Source organism: Equus asinus, chromosome 23, assembly GCF_041296235.1.
Source record: "Equus asinus isolate D_3611 breed Donkey chromosome 23, EquAss-T2T_v2, whole genome shotgun sequence".
In the NCBI taxonomy this organism is placed as follows: domain Eukaryota; kingdom Metazoa; phylum Chordata; class Mammalia; order Perissodactyla; family Equidae; genus Equus; species Equus asinus.
In genome coordinates, this window is record NC_091812.1 from 51,475,568 (window position 1) to 51,495,267 (window position 19,700).

The 19,700-nt window shown below is 42.3% G+C and overlaps 1 protein-coding gene across 4 annotated transcripts in view; it reads right to left on the bottom strand.

Annotated features, from left to right (window-relative positions):
* SLC24A2 (solute carrier family 24 member 2) overlaps positions 1-19,700 on the bottom strand; it is a 237,299-nt gene that overhangs the window by 53,833 nt on the left and 163,766 nt on the right. For 2 of the 4 annotated variants that reach the window (XM_070495604.1, XM_044756773.2), the window contains one exon: positions 9,879-9,929. The exons of the other annotated variants lie outside the window; for them this stretch is intronic. In XM_070495604.1, the coding sequence (XP_070351705.1) occupies positions 9,879-9,929 (51 nt within the window). The remainder of the gene's footprint in view (positions 1-9,878; positions 9,930-19,700) is intronic. 4 annotated transcript variants of the gene reach the window in all.

Genomic DNA, 19,700 nt, shown 5'->3' on the forward strand with positions numbered 1-19,700 from the left:
GCGTGTGAACTTGACTGCTGCATCACTGGGCCAGCCCCCCAATTATTTATCTTGATGTAAAGTGACAGATTTTAGATTTGGCTAACATTTATTCAGTAGCAGCCACTATTTCATGTACATACATCATCTCCTGTCACCTGGGTTTCAGGTGTCTGAGAACTGTCAGTTAACTTGAGTTCCTATTTTCTATTTTTTTGAATTCTCAATTTTACATTGTAAACTGGTGCCTGTAAATCTCATTTGAAATGTGGGTTTGCAACAGAAGTGCCGACACATGCTGAGTGTTTGTAACTAAATGCGACCAAAGGCTTAGTGGCCCATGACTAAAACGAGATGATTCAGTTCATTTCAGATGTAATCAAAAGAGAAACTTACCATGCTTAATTGGACATGCCAACCTCCTGGTATCACAGATTCCTACTTTTTTTTTTTTCCAAAGAGAAAGCTTCACTGGGGTGGGAAATTATATTATTAATTTATAAAAACAGTATTCAAGTTTGACTGATCAAGGCAACTTAACATTTTCTGCTCTAGGAATGTCAGAAGTTGACAAAAAGAAGCATCCATAATTTGCCTTCTGCTGCCACTTAACACCTTCCACATATGCAATGTGGCAAAATCTGCCTTGACTTGCCAGGTCCAATCTTTCTGCTTTTACTGCTGGCAGTTTAGATCATGAAAATAAGATGCAATGAAGTTTGGAACGCTGGATGTATTCTAATTAGAAGACTTCCTCGGTCCTGGTTTTCAGGAAGACTGTGGATTTACCCACACAGCTCGTTTGGTCTTTCCAATAGATCTGATGCTGGTTACCAGCTGGTTAGTTTGGTTATGCGTACTCACTAAGCTGCTGTCTTCCTAAGATCCAGTCCCAGGGAGATACTTACAAGAATACATCTCGAAAAAAGTAATATGGTTAATAACCGGTGAGTTAAATACATTTGGATTGTGGGTAAGGCTCAGCCTTACAGAGAACATTAGAAAAATCGTCTGGTTATGGAAAGTTGGACTGAATGAGTTAAACCATGAACCTGGAATGAATGAAACGTAATATGGTATTGGAAATGGTGTCTGTGCACAATAGGGGCTCCCCGCTTTGGTAATTGAAAGATAGAAAGTTAACTTGCAGTGTACTTCTAAGACTTTCTATAGGCATATCAATGGTCTGTGATGGAAAATGGATATTCTGTGTAGGAGGAATAGCCTTGTCATTTAATTTAAAGAGGACAAAGACTTCGTTCATAACTGTACTCTGGCTTTAACTCAACTTTGGTAAAAATTCAGATTTCTAAAACAAGGAAATTGGAAGGTAGTTACATTATAAAGGCTGGACTGCTTCGTAATGAAGTCAGTTTGAATCTCTGTTCAAAAGACTTATTTAAATTTGCTGTTTGAGCCTCTCTCACTCACGGTTAGTGGCCGCGTAAATTGTGCAATTCCTTTGGAGGACGATTTGGCAATATCTTTCAAAGTTTGAAAGGTGTATACCCTTGGATCTGGCATTTCTATTTCTAGAAACATATTTTATATTATATATCTTCTACTCAGTAGAATTTATTGTATGGGCAAGGAAGATGCTCAGGTAGTGTTGCAATAACTAGATAAACAGAAATGGAAATATCCTAAATGTCCATCAACAGGGGACTGATTAGACCCACGATGGAAGAACCACACAGTGGAATACTATGCAGCTTCCAAAAAGAATGAGGAAAGTCTAAAAGTGCTGCTATGGAAAAATCTCCAAGATATATTAATAAACAAAAGCCAGGTATAGAAAAATGTATAGAAAAAAAGAGAATATAGTCAAGCATTGCTTGAGAAATGCAGTGTTAGGCAATTTCATTGTTGCGTGAACATCATAGAGTGCACTTACACAAACCTAGACAATATAGCTTGCTACACACCTAAGCTATATGGCACTAATCTTATGGGACCACCATTGTATATGTGGTCCATCATTGACAGAAACGCTGTTACGTGGTGCATGACTGTATGTTAAAAAACTGATAAAAGTGGTTAACTCTAAAGAATGAATGGAATCTGGGGTAAAAGGAAGACTCACTTTTATTGTCTTCCCTTATGTAATGTTTGCTTTTTACCCCTGTGTGCATGTAATGTTTTTAAAATAAAAAAAGAATAGTTAAAAATTATTTTCCATTTAAAATTTCCACTGTGGTAGAGGTTTGGATTTGTCACTAAATGAGAATATAGTTTTTTTTGGTTGTTCTTTTAAAGGTCTATTCTACAGGAAATGGCTAATGTATTATTTGTTATATTTAACTACATTAATAAAGAGTTTGGCTGTGCACTGGATCAAATAATACACAGACCTTTTATTTCAGATGCCCTGGAACTTATCTACCACTATCTTGGTGGCAGCTTAACCAAAATGCAGGATCAAGTTTTCAGAAGATTTAATTATAAAAGCAGACTGAAAACCAATGTCTGCTTCACACTTAATAAGAGGCACCAGGACAGCATCTTGGGCATAGGACTGGGAGGGGCACCAAGGTGTCCAGTATCTGGACACTCTTCTGATGGAATCTTCCTTAGTTTCTCCAGAGAAGGGGGACTCACTCCCTTCTGAGGCAGGCCATTCCATCTTTGGCGTTGTCTGTAGCAAAGGTCATCCTGTGCTGGACTGAACTCTCTCTCTCTGAGTTGAGGTAGGCTGATCTCCTTCCCCAACCTTCCCCACCCGTAGCTGGGCTTATGGGGTTCCCAAGAGCTCCCTGCTCCTAGAAAGAGAGACCCCACCTTATCACTGCAAATTGTGCATGGGGCCAATCCCAAGAAAGAGGCTATAGTGAGAACTTCCAAAACATTGTAAGGTTTTTCCTACCCCACGCTACATCCTTGTTCACTTCAGCAGAACCTCTGGGTCATTCATCACCATGTGGCTCCTAAAACCCCTCTCCTGACTCGGTCTCCCACCCCTGTCACCAGTAAATCTCCTATGTCCTTAACCTTTCCTCTGAAAATTCTCTTTGCCTTGTTGTTGCAACTGAAACTTGGCTATTTCTTGAAGGCCCCTTTTCTCCTGCAGCCCTTGAAAGTGGCAGCTGCTTGTCTCTCCAAGTGCCCCACATTCCATCCCCCTTCCTCACTACTTCTAGACCATTTCTCTTCCTTCCTTTAAAGCACAGGCCGATAACCTCTACCACTTTTACTCCAACTGACTTCCTAGTCACCCTTCCCTCATTCCTGAAGAGATCAGAACCCAGTTCACTGTTTTTCTCTCTACTATTACTCCTGTCACCATCCTTGGTAACTTTCCATGGGTGAGCCCTGCAATACGTGGCTTCTCACAGCCCTAACCTACTCACTTCCAGCTACCCTTGCCTGCAGCTCACCTCATCCACCCACTCCCATGGTGAGATGTCAGACCTTGTCACTAGCAATAACTGCACCATTTCCAAATTTCTGATTTGAAGCATCTCATGTTCTGTCCATCTCTCTTTACCTTTCTACTACAATTCTTTGATCTCATCATTCAATTCATTGATGCTATCATCTTTTCACTGCCCTCCTTTGGAAGATGTTCTTCACTTGGCTTCTGGGACACCATTCTCTCCTGGTTCTCGGCCCATCCCAGTCTCCTCTGCTGAGCCCTCTCCTTTCTTCCCAGACTCTAAACCTTGGAGTCTCCAGGACTTAGTCCTTGGCTCCTCTTCTCTATTGATTAGCTAGGTATTCTTATCTAGTTCTATAGCTTTAAATGACATCTATATTTTATGACTCTCAAATTTACATCTATAGCCTTAACTTCTCTCCCAAGTTCCAGACTTAAAACCCATTGCTTTCTCTACCTCTCCATTTGGATGTCCCATAGGCATCTCAAACTTAACATAATCTCTTAACATCCCTCACAGAGCTTGCTCTGTTCTTAGTCTTCCCCATCAACACAGAGTTATAGGAAAGTGATATTTCTCTGTTGTGGAGAGACTGCAAGTGGCCCATCCAATACCAATTCTCTTTTAATTTCCTAATGACATAATACCTAAATTGCTGGGGACAGCAAATCACCCAGCACAACAACATACATTTCCAAGCTTTCTTGAAATTAGGTGTAGTCATGTAACTGAGTTTTGGGCAGATTTTACTGGGTGGGTCTAAAGGGAAGGCTCTTTAAAAAGAAGACAAAGCAGCTGGGGAAAATCACTTTGGCCCTTCCTCCTTCCTGAAATAGAGATGTGATGGCTGGAGTTATCGCAGCAGCCATCTTGGATCACAAGGTGCCCTTGAGTTGAAAGTCATATACTAGGATGGTGGAGCAGGATGGAAACATCCTGGATCTTGAATTATTGTGGAGCATCCATATCTGCCAAGTACAGCCTGCCTCTGGACCTCTTTTACTTGAGAGAGAAATAAACTTCCATCAGACTTAAGCCACTGTTAATCTGGATTTTCTGCTATATAGAGCCAAATCTATCCTACCTGATATATCACTGTGTATAACACAATCTCACCCATTCGAGCGAGGATTAAAATATAATGTGAAAGTGACAGATAACACTAAGGACCTGTTTTAGGACTACGTTTTCAGAGCATACATCTTGGGCAATGGAAAATGCTATTAAACGGTATTACAAAATTCAATTTCTTTTTGAAAAAAAAACTAGAATATTTCACTACAATTAAGAACATCAAATGACTGGCGAGACTATGTGACCTTAAGGTGCTTTTGTTTTTTTGAGATAATGGGGGTTTTCAAAATTCAGCCATGTGCCTAATTTAGGACCCCAGGATTCATGGAAGACATTATTCATTTCTCAGCTTGGTAAAGGGCTGTTGGTTGCCATGAAACAGCAGCCTTAATTTCATTAAGGAAAAGATCATTATAATTTTTGCTCTTGATATTACAACACCTTTTTCTATCTTGTTTTTCTTATACAAATGAACAAAGATTGACTTTTTAAATAGTGGAGAAATTATTTTTCTGGAAATGGCTTCTATTAAGTGGCAATGAGTTTGGGACAATACAATGCAGGTAGCTTTCCCCATACATTGCTTTTCTGCAAGATATTAGTCAGGTTTTCTGTCTACCTACCTACCTATGTGTCCGTATGAATGTTTATCTCCAAACAGCAAAAATTAGTAGTTCTGTAGGATGCCATTGGTGGGAAGGTCTCTTTTCTTTTTAATGCATCTGTTTTATCACACAGTTCACTTTCTTTTGAACTAACTTTCTATATTTTCATTTAGAGTAATTTTAGTAAGGAAGCCAAGTTCAATTTATTGGGAATTTTCCAGAGTGAGAAGGGGATGAAATTTGCAGTATCTGCAGACAAGAAATAAACTATGGGTTATTAACTTTAAGTAAAAATTGGAGACTGCTCTTCCAAGAATATACAGCATCACCCCATGAGGAGATAAAGGGATGGCTGCCCACGTAAGGGGATCTGAGGTCACCCAAAGACTCCCTCTAGAGCCATTTGCTTGCATCGCTGGAAAAATCTCGTTACAGAAGGAAGGACAGTCCTTGGGAGGAGTGAAGCTCAGGAATCTAGCAGGTCTAGCAAAATGTCTCATAGAGAGCAGGCAGTCTGTTATTATTAAGTGAACATGTTAGTATCAGGTGGCCGGTAAGATGGTGGTCATCTTGGGAAGCAGGAAGGAGGCAGTGGAGATATCACCTCTTCTGAGAAGCCTGTCCTCATTTCCTGAGGCTGAGCGAGATGCCTTCCACTGAGCTTGCCCAGCACCTCGGGTCTACCCACCATATTACTCATCCCTCTGCCTGTGCCCCACTAGAGTCTAGTGCCTGGTGCCTACTGAGAGTCGTCAGATGAGTGGCTAGGGAATGGATGAGTGGATAAAATTCTGCTTGGCTTGGAGTGGGAGAGGAGGTTGAACGTGATCCAGGGAGCTGCCCCAGTTTAGGTTCTACGGCACATGAAGATTGAGGGAGAGAGGGAGGGAAAGGGCTCTGACAGGAAGGGCAAATTCTGCAAAAATGTCATGATTTTGTCCAGTGTCTGAGAATAAATATATTGTTCTATTAAAACAAACTTTTTACTGTAAAGTGTTCAAGTAGGGGGCCATGTTTTATCCAATAGCTCACTGTTGTTCACTCTGTGATTCCCTCATTCTTAGTCTATGCTTCAAGCCTTTCCCACGATCTGGTCTCCATTGAGCCTTTTCCTACTCCCCACGATATGGCCATTTGAACTGTCCAGTTCCTCATACCACCTGTACAGCCAACCACAATGGAGCCGAGAGGGCAGGGCTTGGGCATGCCGCCGTGCTGAGTTCAGGTCCCACATCCCAACTTCCTACCTCTGAATCCCAGAGCAGATTACTTTGCTTCTCTGGGTCTTAGTTTCCTCATCTAATAAAATACTTCTTTGAGCTTTGGTTTTCTCATCTTCAACAACATTTACCTTGTGTAATCATTAGAAGGATTAAGTGACATAGAATATAGTGAACCCATAGCACTACACCTGGAAGGTGGGAGGCACCCAGTAAAGGTTGGTGTGACCCATCCTGTCATCCCTCTCTCAGCCTTGTAGGTCAGAATTACCACTCTTTCCCCAGTCTCCCCCATATTTACTGATCCTTTAGGGCCCAGCTCAAAGACAACCTTCTCTACAAATTCTTCCCCCCAGTTGAAAGCAATCTTTCCTCCTCCTATAGTCTGTCATCTTCTTCTGAACATCTATGGTACTTACCACTTTCTTCTTTGTGGCTCAGTGATGGCTGTGTTTTATTTCTCTCCCTGTCTATAAGTTATATGGGGGCAAACTGCCCACCTTTTAATCCTGTGTTTCCCCAAAACACCTAGTAGAATAAATTGCATATTGTAGGTGCTTAAAATAATGAACTGAATATGTGCAGGACAATTCTCCATATTTAGAAAATTATCATGCAATTTCTCTTAGGCTTGGAGCTAGCGTATACAATCCATCGTTCCATTTTACCCACTTTAGGGAAAAAATCCAGGCCTTATTGCAAGTAGCTGACCTCACACAATATCCAGAGAATTCCCTGGAAACAGTTACAAGTAATGATTAGCCACATGGGCAATTACAATAAAGCCCTGATCAAGAGCTGGTCACATTTCTAAAATGGTGAAAAGAAATGCTTAAATGGAGGGGGATATTTCCTGAAGGCCAGTAAGTCCACTATTGCCCAAAACAGCTTTATCTTTATTACACTTCCTTAAATTGTACCATGTGAAAGTGATATAAATCTCAGTCATTATTATTATTTTCAAGGGAGGAGAGAGGCCCTTGAGAGTTTGAAGAAGTCATGCATGGCTGTTGCCAGGTCTGAGGTTATCGAGCTGGCTTGGAGTCTTTTAGGTGGAGTCCAGAATTAGATTAAGGCAGGCCTGGCTTGTCATGGATGCAGCCACCAAAGGGCGTGATTGGAGGTGGTTAGATGGAGACCTCCTGCTCCAGAGTACCCTGTCCCCGAGTGCCTGAGAGGCACTGCTAGGTGTTTAGAAGACTTTTTAATCTTTCAGAGATTCCTGTTCCAGATGAAGGATAATTCCTTAACCAGCATTTCTAAAACAGTCCCCAAAAGAGGCTCCAAGGAAGAACGGGTTCTCTGACCAAAGAAGTCTGGGCAGTACTGCAAATGCCACCCCTCTTCATGATTTACTATGCGCTGCAGTGCACAGCAGCATAGTGAAGGCTCCCCCAAGTCACATGGTAAGGAAACCTATTTAACTGAACTCAGAGGCTCTCTTCTTGTTTAATTATGCAATCAATCTTGCTTTCTTTTTTACTTCTAGCTTGTTGCAAAATTCCTAGTGAAAGCATATGAAATACTAGCTAGTATTTCATAGCACATGCTTTAAAATGCTGCCTTATCTATTATTAGCTATCACCAGAATGGGGATGAATTTTCAGCTAAGGGCAGGACACAAAGGGATATGTATGAAGGGATGGGACAGACAAGAGAAGGATAAGGAACGTCAAAGGTGACCCAGGAGGGCTGCCAAATACAACCACATAGTCTTGCTAAGGGCCAGCCACGGTTTTCATTCCAGACTTTGTTTTCTTGCCTAGAAAGCCCAGCTGTTCTCAGGCGGTATCATCAATTGGAAGCAGCATTTTTGCATCTTCATGGGATCTTGCATTGTCTGGAGTAGGGAGGAAGAGGAAGGGAGCGCTCGGAGGGCAACAGTTGCTCAAATGGATGTGGAAAGAGGAAGGAAAAGAGGAGAGTAAGGGAGAAATGGGGCAACTGAGGCGACAGGGAGGCAGAGGCTGCCCCGGCAGTGGGAAGCTGCGAGGGGAAGGCGAAGGACAGGAGGGAGTGCAGAGAGAAAGCGAAGGATTGTGACAGGTCAGGTAGAAGCCGATAAACCTACCCACCGTCCAAGACATGAAACCAAGGCTGGGGGCTAGGGAGATGCCCGGAGGAGCCACCAAATCATAATGTCAGTGAGTCCCAAAGCCTTAATTTCTCAAGCCAATCACCAATAAAAATTGAAGTCGTCTGAAGATATGGAATAAAAATAACAGCTGGGACAGGAGTGTTCCTTTAAGGTGTGGATTGCTCTTTTTATCCCCTGGGTGGTAGGACACTTATTGCCATAGGTAGCTTTCTGCCCTTGGGGCTCTCATTGCCCAAGGATCTGCATTTCCCCAGGTTGTTGGGAGGGCCCTGGGCTACGTGGGCCCTGGTCTGAGATCCTAACCATGGCCTGCTGCTTTAGAAAACATCACAGTGGTTAACTGAAAGCATGGGATAGCAGCAGAGAGGGGCCCAGGTGCTGGGCAGAAGCCAGAGTGGGGAGGGGCTGAGAAGGGGCTTCTTCTTACCAAGGGCTGTCAGATGGTCCACTTCTTGCATGCAAAGCAACTAGAAGAATTTGGGCAAGTTAAGGCAACTCAGATACACTAGAAGCTGAAAACAAGATATGCAACACATTTGGGAGTTTCTCCCAGGTTGAAGGATGAAATTAGTTGATTCCCTTTCTAGGATGCCTTTTGATTTCTTGTCAATATCAGGGTAAAAATCATGTAAAAACCCCAAATGTTTTCATAACTTACAAATCTTCTTTATTATTCAAAAGGTGGAGGAATGGGTAGGGTGAGATGGGGGATAGGGCAATAGGATATCTCCCTCTACAAAAATGCAAACTTTTCAAATTGCCGTCCCATGGTGAACTTATCTCAGAAAAGTGATTCTGACTGGGGACAGGTTGGTCTCTGGGATAATGCATGGACTTCGTCAGTAAACACATTTTAAAATAAATCACTGCCAGACTTCATTCACTCAGGGGAAATGGTTAAAATGATATGCCCAATCTCACAGAGTGTGAACCCCAGCATACAAGATTCCACTGTCTGGAACGGTGACCCTGGCCTCTCAGAGTAATGCTCTTGGATGAGTTGACAGTAGGGACTGTGGGAGCTGAGGACATGAGCCTACATCCATCTGTGTCAGAAACAGGTCTCTAGCTGGTTTTGGGTCTGGGAGTTATTTTGGATCGCTCATTCCTTAGCATAAATCAGAATATCACCAGAACATACACCCCTCTCTGAAATTAAGGGCATATTAAAAGAAGAGTGTTAGTTGTATATGTTTCTATATATTGTGAGCGTGTGGAGGAAACAATGCTGACACAGGGGGTGTGTACTTGTGCTTACATTGCTGACACCATTTCTCTGAGTGTGTTACACAACTGTGATGGTTCGGATCGTTTGAACGGAATAACATGATTACCCATGGTATTGCACGTCTCCAATTCCAAATAAACACGATGGCAAAAACTACACAAAAATGCGGAAAGAATAATAAATCATACAATGTCACTGAAGTCATGCAAAGAGGAAAGAAAAGATTAAAAAAAAATGGGCAAGCAACAGACACCATAAAGGAAAAAAAGCCAATGCATACAATTCTAAAATCATTCTTACCTTCTTCAGTCATTGTGTCATAATATTTTAGTTTTCCATATGATCCAAGTTCTACAACACCACAGTAAAAGACACAAAGATAAGGAACGAGCTGTAATGCAAGAACTTTGTTTTTACACATTCTTAATTAATCAGATTCAGAGTTATCCTGTCAAATTCCGCAATCGTCAACTATATAGAGATGTGCAAACATGGGCCATGTGGCAGACAGCTTTCACGGCCCATTTTCAGAAATCACTTAAAATATATTATTTCACTGGGGGTAGGATGCGCCCTGCATTACAGAATAGGACACGGTTATTTTAACATCTGATGAAACAGAATAGTCGGCAAAGATAACCTTGTACCAGGTCTGGCCTAGCCCTATAATTTTTATAGAGGTGACACTAGAGGAAGAAAGGGCTGGACAAGGACGATGTCCAGGTCCACTGAGGCTTGGAGACGCTGGGATTCATTGCCACGAAAGAGCAGTCCCAGAAGTTCATTTCACAGCACTTCTCCAACAGAACTACTGTCTGGAGATTAAGGAAGGCTTCCCGGGAAAACCCAAAATTAAAACCAGGTTCTAAACTTTCCTTCCACTTCTTATCTCGTATTTTAGACAGAAAACACTGAGTCCCATGCGTGAGGCATGCTGGGAAGAGCTGTGAAAGGTGCAGAGGGCTCTGGGAGGCATATTCTCAGGAAGACCCCTCGGCTCACACAGGTGACAGCAGCCACAACTCCCAGATCCAGGTATTGCCTGCTCCTGTGTAGACTGCAGGGGGCAGACTCCTGTGTGCAGATCACCAAAGAACTCAGCTGTAATGGAAACCACTGGCAGAAAGCAAGCTGTTCTGAGTCAGCTGGTGGGAGTGGCAGCTTGGGTCTGGGGAGAGGGGAGGTGGGGAAGCACCGTTTCTGTATTTTTACTTCAGTTCTAGAACAGAAACTTCATTCTTGTTCATCTGGAAATTCCAGATTGTTTTAAGCAACATTGTGCGCAGGTTAAAAATATTTTTCTTGGCCATAACAACACTCTCCCAATAAACTTCAAGAAATTAATTAGACTCCAGAGATATTCCTGTGATTTTGCAGAATGCCTCCATGGCCCATTAACTTGGGTGGCCACTGGAAATCACACATGACTCAACTAATTGATGGTTTTTGTGTGCAAGATGAAGGATCTAGCTTAAAACACAATAATAAATATTCTTCTATTTTATATTTCTATTATATATTCTCTATATAGTCTTTTTTCATGTGCCTAAAATTTTACCCAAAGCTATTTTAACACACCAATACAAAATTATGCCTTGGGGAGAAAAATCACCTCATCTTTATGTTTCTGCAAAAACCTGCCTATTCTGGATTTTGTTAGCTACACTCTGGTTAGATTAAGGATGGAGTGCTTCAGTAAGAAATCGAATTTTGTGTAGATAGCAGGAAAAATTTTTTATGACTTCTGGGGATTGGCTTCAGTGAAATATATTTTTTTCCTAGTATTTTAAGAACAGCAGTCTGTTATATATACGACACTACAAATGACATTGTTATATATATCACATTGACACTGGACTTTTTAAATGAACTAAATTCCTTCATAAATATTAAACACATGTTCATGGTGGCTTTACACATAATATATTTGTGTGTGCGTGTGTGTAATCTTGCAGTAAATTGATGAATTATATCAGCCAATTAATTTTTCTGTAACCTCTACTCCTTCCCTGGGGTAAAGCAGTAGAATAAGCAGCTAGCATTCTCTAATATTTGCTCAGGAAACAGAACACAGGTGGCTCCGTGTTTGCAAAGTTGGGTGTAAACCATATTCCATCCACACAGTGAAAATATACCATTGCATTTTATGGATCTGCCTTTTTAGATGCAACCTCTCTGTATGCACACATCTGTTTTCAGGTATCAGCCCCAAACCGTCAAACAACTGCTTGTGACAGATGTGATGATTCTTTACCTCATCTCTTGTGAAACCAGGTATACATAAATACAATCATATTCTTTAATTATCCCTTTATTTTTATGTAGTCAGAATTGGAACTGTTCATGTCTGACAACGCTCCCACATTCTTGCTGCTGTGGCAATGTCTAGATTGTTTCTTACCCACTTCCTGGGATGACGAATGGGACAGAGGGACAAGAACTAGACAGAACATACCCAAAAGGAAGCTAAAGATGGTGGAAGAGAAGGAATACGGGTAGTAAAAAGCTGAATAACAACAGGTGACGTAGCAACTCGAAGCCCAATGAGCAAGGAGGGCAAGGGAACCATATCTGTCCACGTGAAGGGAATCACATTTGTTGCTTGCGAAAGAAAAGGCAGAAAAGAGTGTGAAGGAAACCAGCCGCTAGAACGTGGCCTATAACACTGACAGCAATAGGATGGTGAGATGGGCATCTCAGCACTCTGATGATTCCAAGTGGTCAGCGCAGCATCCCAGGGCAGGTGACGCAGCATCTCCAAGAACTGGTGGCCCTCTTCCCTGAACAAGGCCCTCAGAGGGTGCAGGAAGAGGGGTGTGACATGTGACAAGGACAAACACAATATGCACACGTGATTCAGAGTACATCACGCACCAGGCCGGTGTCCTACAAACCATGGATGCCTCATGCAAAATGGCTTCAGCCACTGTGGCCTGAGAGGGATGAATGAAAACTCACCTGAAAGGGACATGGCCTCCAGTCAGCACCATCCCCATAGAGAATAACCCAGGCACCTTTAGCACCATTGGATTAGGATTCAAACTGGGCCTAACCCAAGCTGAGTTTCTTTGGGATAAGAGGGAGGACATGAGGAAGTTCAAGAAAGTGCTGTTCAGTACCCTCTGGCAACATCCATTATATCAACTGAGCAAGAGGCAGCCAGGATAGGAAGAGGGATGAATCACTGGTGAATATCATCCTGGGTACCACCTAGTGCCTCTTCTCTATAACATTTCTCTAAGAAGCCCACACAAAGGAAAAATTCCAAAACCCAGTGGTTGGTGTTTGAGATGAACCTGTAAGCTGATAGCGAATGCTGCCTATCACGGTGACCACACTTGCTGTCATGTCATTTGGACAGCTGGGGCTACAGGCATCCAAGCTCCTAGATCTCTAGGAGGAGTTGAACCTTTCATCATTCCTCTGTCCACCTCCTTGCAGGTCTGGTCACCAACATCACTACTTGGCTTTAAGGTGCTTCTGAGTTTTTGTCTACACTTCACGACTGACAAGACAAGGGAAGGGTCTTGTCTTCAGTCTTAAAAAAATCTGTGAATAAGAACTTGTATTTTGGGTTCCAAATTTCCTCCTTTCTTCAGAAAGGCATGGACACAGATTCTTCTTCCAACATTGACTTTCCTAGCTCCACTTGTGAGGCCTTTGGCATTCTCAACCCTTTTTTCAACAAATCTCCCCAGATCGGAGCAGCACAAAAATGACTTCTCCCGTTTCAGGCTTCAAAATTGTGATATATGAAACAGAAAGTCAATAGAAACATCTACACTGAGCTCATTTGATTAAAATGAAAAGTAGAGGTAGAGAAATCAATGAAAACAAGCATTTATTAAGTGTTGGCTGATGAAAAATATGATTAACTTGTTTCTTTTAAATCAAAGAGCTGCTTTATTTCTGGTATTTGTTTGAACCGCATAGGAAGATCTACAAATTAAGGCCTTCTCAATACAGACAGTAGTCTCTTGGTAAAGTTGTCATATACCTATCAAGGAGGTGTGTACGGATATTTGATTACATCACACCCAGGGAAGGATTATTTTCAGTAGTGCATGGGAGTTAAGAACGTGGGCTGTGAAGCCAGGGTGTGGGTTTGAACCCAAGATCTGCCACTTATTAGCTGTGTGACTTTGAGCAAATTGCTTTACCTCTCTGAGCCTCAGTGTCCTCAGCTGTAAAGGGGCATAATTGTGTCTACCCCATAAGGTTGTGATGAAAAGTAGATGACATAATGACACCCACTAAGCAATCAATAAAGGGCAGCTTCATTATAGCAAGCAGCACCAAGAAGAGGAAAGGAGCATGCATGGGACAAGAAGGAGAGCATTCTGAGAACATGGTATTTTACATAGGTTTGTTAAAATAAATTCAACACTACTTATAGAGGTTCTAAATAGATATTGGTCGTTCAGCAACAAAAGATATTCCAACATGTCAGAGCCAGTATTTAAAAGAAATCTCATCAGTTCTTTCCCTCTCAGATCTATGGGGAATGTCAAAACACAGGCCACAACCATGGGAGCAGGAAGTGAAAAGCGGGCCCTTCATTTATCCGACCACAAGTGTTGCAGCTTGGAGCTAGGCACCTTCCCTTCCAATCCTTGCACGCAAACCTGTCTCTCCAACTAGGTTGTCCACATGTTGGAGCGGAGACCTCATTCCTCTTTAGATTCCTTCTAACAGAACCTAGAACAGTGCTCTTCTCAGATCACACGCTCTCCTCACATTTCTTAAGTAAAGTATATAAATGCACAGCTCAGAATGACAGAGAAGTTCAGGATGTTTTGCCGAACTTCCCTGGACTAGCTGAAATCAGGAAGGCCAGCACGGAGGCCTGAGACCTCTCCACTGTTGACACCATAACATCACTCTCAAGGTTAAGAGCGCTTCTGAGTGAGTCAGACAAGACAGCTAATTCAAAGCTTGGCTCCACCACTTAAGAGCTGGGAGATCTTCTCTGAGCCTCAGGGGACAAGAGCGATACATACTTATTAGGATGGTCTTTGGAGGAGGAGCAGATGATTGCACGTCTGTGAAGCACTTTGCATTGGGGTGGCACAGACATCCTTAATAATTGGTACCCCTCTTCATCTTCTGCCAAGGTCCAACATGAGCGTCTAACTCAGCCCAGCACGAGGCAATTAAATCCTATTCAAATTCTAATGATCTCTGTAGGTGGGCACCAATGTCAATGTCTATACTTGACAAGTGCAAGTTAACAAAACCCCCTAGATTTCTTCCCTTAAACAAAAGGAAGACCGTCAAAAGAAACATTTTCAGTTTAGTAAAAGGCTGCCCTGATTAACTTCCAGAACCATGTTTTGCAGTATTCACATTTTAGCCTGAAGGTGTTGTTGTTGTTTTTTTAATTTGTAAATTTCTTTTTATTATTGGGTAAAAGTGTTTGTTTTGGAGTTTTGTGAATGGGCAATATGAGAATTGAGTATTCGTAATTTCACATCCCACTCCCAACAAACATAGCATTTACATTTGTAGATCTATACAATTTTTAAGTTTCGTGCAGGGTACCTGGGTTAATCTTTTTTTTTTATCTCTTCTTATGAAATTTCATCAAAATAAACATGAATTCTGAGTTAAAAGAGATTTTCTATTACAGCCTGATTTTATGCTTTTTGTTTGATTTCACCTCAAAAAAGGCTGCCTGGACTACCAAAATTAATTGCTTCCCATTAAAAGGCTTTCTTTAGTCGTTATTCTTTTATATCAAATGTTCATGCCAAGGTAAGTAATTGTTAAACTTAAAGACAAAACTTTAAGAGATTGAGGTTAAATGAGGAGACAGTCACGAATCCTCACTTCTTATTCAAGTCAGAAGGAAAGGGGTATTTTAATCTTCAAATTCAAAATCTCACTCAAAAAAAGCTTCCCAAGTACTGACTCATTGCAGAAGCTCTGCTTAACATTCTGTGGGGGATTGACGTTCATGTGTTCAATTTTCTGAAGAGGCTCTTAAATGTGTACACATTTGCCTGCGGACAGCTGTCCTCAACACGTGGCAACACAGATATGTCAGACGCAAGGTGTTCACAGAGATGGTTTTGCCCTGTGTGGTTCTTTCCACATCCGACTCTTCCAAATCTATGCTAATGAGACTTCTTTTTCTTCTATAAGATTAACACCTCTCACTTAGGCTTTTGGAAGCAAGGCAAGAACTTCGCAAATGAAAATAAAGGGCTGAATTTGCAGGTAATCCTTCATCAGCTATTGAGTTTCAAGTAGGATTTATGAACACACATACACAAGGCTACCTCTTAGAGATTTATCATCTGAGTGTCATGCTCTCTGAATCTGGCCCCTTCGTGAAATACTCTCCCTTTTCAAGCTTCCTGCAAACCCACATACACTGGCTTGTTATTGCTGCCATTTTTGTCTCCCCTACTCTCCACATCTACTTCCTGTTTATGGAAATACTGATGCTACACCTGTGGCCAAATCAGGAGTCAGAAAGATCCCTAGCATCTGGCCCAGTGCCTGGAGCACAGCAGGCATTCTCACGAAGCACCAATAAACCACAGGGCCCAGGTACGTGGGCTGGCAAAGTGGGCTGGGGACAACAGTAGGGAGTGGTGGGGTTCATGGAAAACTGAACAGTGCACGCCTAAAAAGGGGCAGCAGCCACTCAGCTCCAGATGTGGCCTCCACGAGGGAGCGTAGGCACAGTGTTGACAGATCTTCTGATTATTCAAGGGAAGCCAGATATCTGGATTTTTATGTGAAACCCCTGATTTTTAAATGTTGGCAACTAACGCTACATTAAAAAAAACCCCAATACTCTGGACTATATTTAGCTCATCCATTTGTAACCTCTGATTTAAAATCAAGTTGCTTTGTCCAATTTTCTTGTAAATATTAGTTGAATGAATGCATGAACGAATGAGACCAGCTAGGCTGTTGGAACTGGGAGGGGTCCTTGCCAGGTAACTCTTCTCCAGAAGGTCAAGGACTCTGGCTCACTTCCTTGTCTGCCTGGAAGCTTACATCTCTCACCTGGAGTAGGTACCACAGTCTGCTCATCTCTGGCTTAGGAACAGACTGTGTCTCATGACTTCTGGCTCCTCTGGGACCCCCCAAGGTGGAGCCCACGTCAGGCCGACTGAGCTGTGATGCTCCCATGACTAATGCCCTCCTTGATACATGTTCTTGACCAGCCAGCTCTGCCGTCACACAAACCAACAGAGTGATTTTTTGTTTTTTTTCGTTTTAAATCTTATTTTGGGGAGAAATGAAAATTTCCTATTAGGTATAACTGTTCCCAATGATCTTGTGGAGAAATATCTGGATTATGGAAAATGCAGTGAAAGGTTCTGAAAAGTAGGTTAGGATCACAGGGGAGGTGCCATATCATTATGTGGGAATTATCATCCTTGAACAGTGAACAATAATGTGTGGTCATTACTGTGGATCATCCAGATGGTTCATAATGAAATGCCCAGGCGAGTCCCCAGATACTCTGACTTCTTATAAATTTGTCACCTAATTTGCAGCCTTGCTTCTCTGTGGTGTTGCTTAGCAATATCAATGGTTACTGATTTCTGTCCTGTGAGGAGCTGACTCAGGCCATATTTCACTGTAATTTACATGCTCTGGATGATCAAGCAAGAAAAATGGGAGCTGGATGTGCTGTTCTGCTGCTCTCCTTTTGCGGTGGGCTGGGGAGAGAGAGGGCACAGAATAGAGCAAGCGGGTTTCTGGAAAGGATTTTTAAAGAAAAACAATGAGCAACCTAGGCAAAAGAATCAACCTGAAACAGTGTGGTTCAGAACAGATCTACTGGCTTTTGAGTATCCTTTTAATTGCGTAATTAAAAACCTCAATCTTAAGATAATTTTAAACGCTGATACTTTGTCAGAATGCTTTTTCTTTTTCCCAAAGGGATGGAGGAAAGCACCTGACAATACAGCATGACGGCTCCATCATCCACAGCTCTACAGACCTTGACTTGTTGACAACTGGGTTTGCCACTTACAAGCCATCAGACACCGGGCAAGTTAACCTAACCTCCCCGACACTCAGTGCCCACCCTATGTAAAAGGGGAACAGCAATAGTTGTCTTGCAGGGTTGAGGTGAGGAATATAGGTGCTTAACACATAATTGGCACACAGTATTCATTAAATACATGGTAGGTATTATTAATGGCTTGAAAGCATCTACTGGTTTTCCCTTAAATAAATCGGGAAACTTCCATAGACAGCATTCTTCCAATCTTCACAAAATTGGAGTGAACCTGGTATCAGAGGCCTTATCACATGATGCCAAACAAGGTGGTCTTTTAGAACAGCATGAGTTTTGGAGTCAAGAGATGTGGGTTCTAATCCAGATTTTACTTATCAGCTGTGTGACTTTGTAGTAAGATACTCAGCCTTTCAAAGCCTTAGTTTCCTCATCTGTAAAATGGGGCTAATTCTGCCTCCCTTACTGTGTTGATGTTAAGGGGCTTTATGGGATGCCTGGAACACCGGAAGTGCTCCATACACGGGAGCCATCATTCTGTGACTGGGCCAAAGCCCAGTGAGGGACGTGTCCAGGCTAACACAGTGAGTCACAATATGTGACCATCCAGGATTAGAACTGTGTTCTAACATTCTTTTCGCAAGTTTATAGCGGAGGAGAAACAAATGAAAGGAGGAAAACAGGTAAAAGGTAACATTTTCACTAATGACATCTTGGGTACATTTTTGCATCTCTGTAAATTGAAAAATTATGTTTACAAAAGCAAGCACAAGGTACTTCCTGATTAAGTCTTATCAAATTTGGGGTGGGAGAATATCAACACATTTATTCCTCGGTCTTAAAAATGGCACAATATTCCATTCTCTTCCCCTGTCCTCCTCCTTTTTCTTAAAGGACTTACGAGGGAGTATGTATAGACAGGCTCACTGTTTCCTTTCATAGGAATATGAGCTTGGTTATGTTACGTGTGACAAAGATCTATGGGGGGGCCTAAGGTGATGCTGACGCTTCTATAAGCCACACCTACAACCCAGCCAGTCACAAAACCCTTGTATGCCTCCCTGAAACATCCTCAATTCTGCCTTTTCTGCTCTGTTCCCACTGCTTCTGCCTCAGTCCGAGGCCTTACCGAGGCTACTGCAATAGTCTGACTTCAACTCTGGTTTCCTAATCTCACCACCTACTGTGACTCCTAGCACCTCTCACCAATCTTTCACATTATTACCAGAGTAATCCTTGCAAAACACAAAATGAAAACACAACACCTCCAAATTCTGCACATACTGCCTTTTTTGTGTTGGACTTCTATTGGGTCTCCTAATTTCTTTAATCCTAATTTTACTTAGTCAGGCAGCATTCTCAAATGCACACATCCCTCCTGTGTGTCTGTTCCAAGTATATACTTCTGCTGTGTGCTCATCAAATGTACCTTAACCTGGTTGCTTTCTGCCCTTTAGGGCAAGGAATCAATGTGCTCATTTGGTTAATTGCAGCACCCAAAGGAGTTCCTGGCACTCTGTAGGTGTTCCAGTGCTGCAGAACTGAATTCGATCTCTATGTATCTAATAGCGCTCTGTTAACCTTCCTCAGCTATTTGCCTTTGGTGCTGACGCCTATGATTCCTTCCACTGCAGTGTTCTGACTCCGCAGTTGCAACTACTCTGTCTTCGATATCTCTGTGGGGGGAAGCCTGTGAAGGGAAAACGTATGTGGCCTCAGCTCTTGGAATCTTCTTCATCGCTTCTGTAAACTAGGAGGATTTACATCATGCAAAAGCACCATTGGGAGAGTCCTCAGCCCACAGAAGACAAAATGGAGGCAATATCTTGGAAATGGAGATGAAAAAACACTAGTATCCAGAATGGATGCTGCATGCTGGCTAGGGAACAACTTGGATGTTCTCCTGAGCCCATCTCACAGCCTGGCTGGGCTCAGAGGCTTCTGCCAGGCAGAGAGAAGCAGTGCTAAGTTAAATCCAGCCACTGGGTCAGCACAGCTGAGTTTCTACCCTCTGATGCACTGAACATCAAACAATATCAGTAAAGCATACAAGAAAAGTGTCCTGGGGAGGAGAGGGAGAAAATGAAATGAAAAAAATCAAAACTCCAGCCATCCAAGGGGAAAAAAAAGGCAAGAGA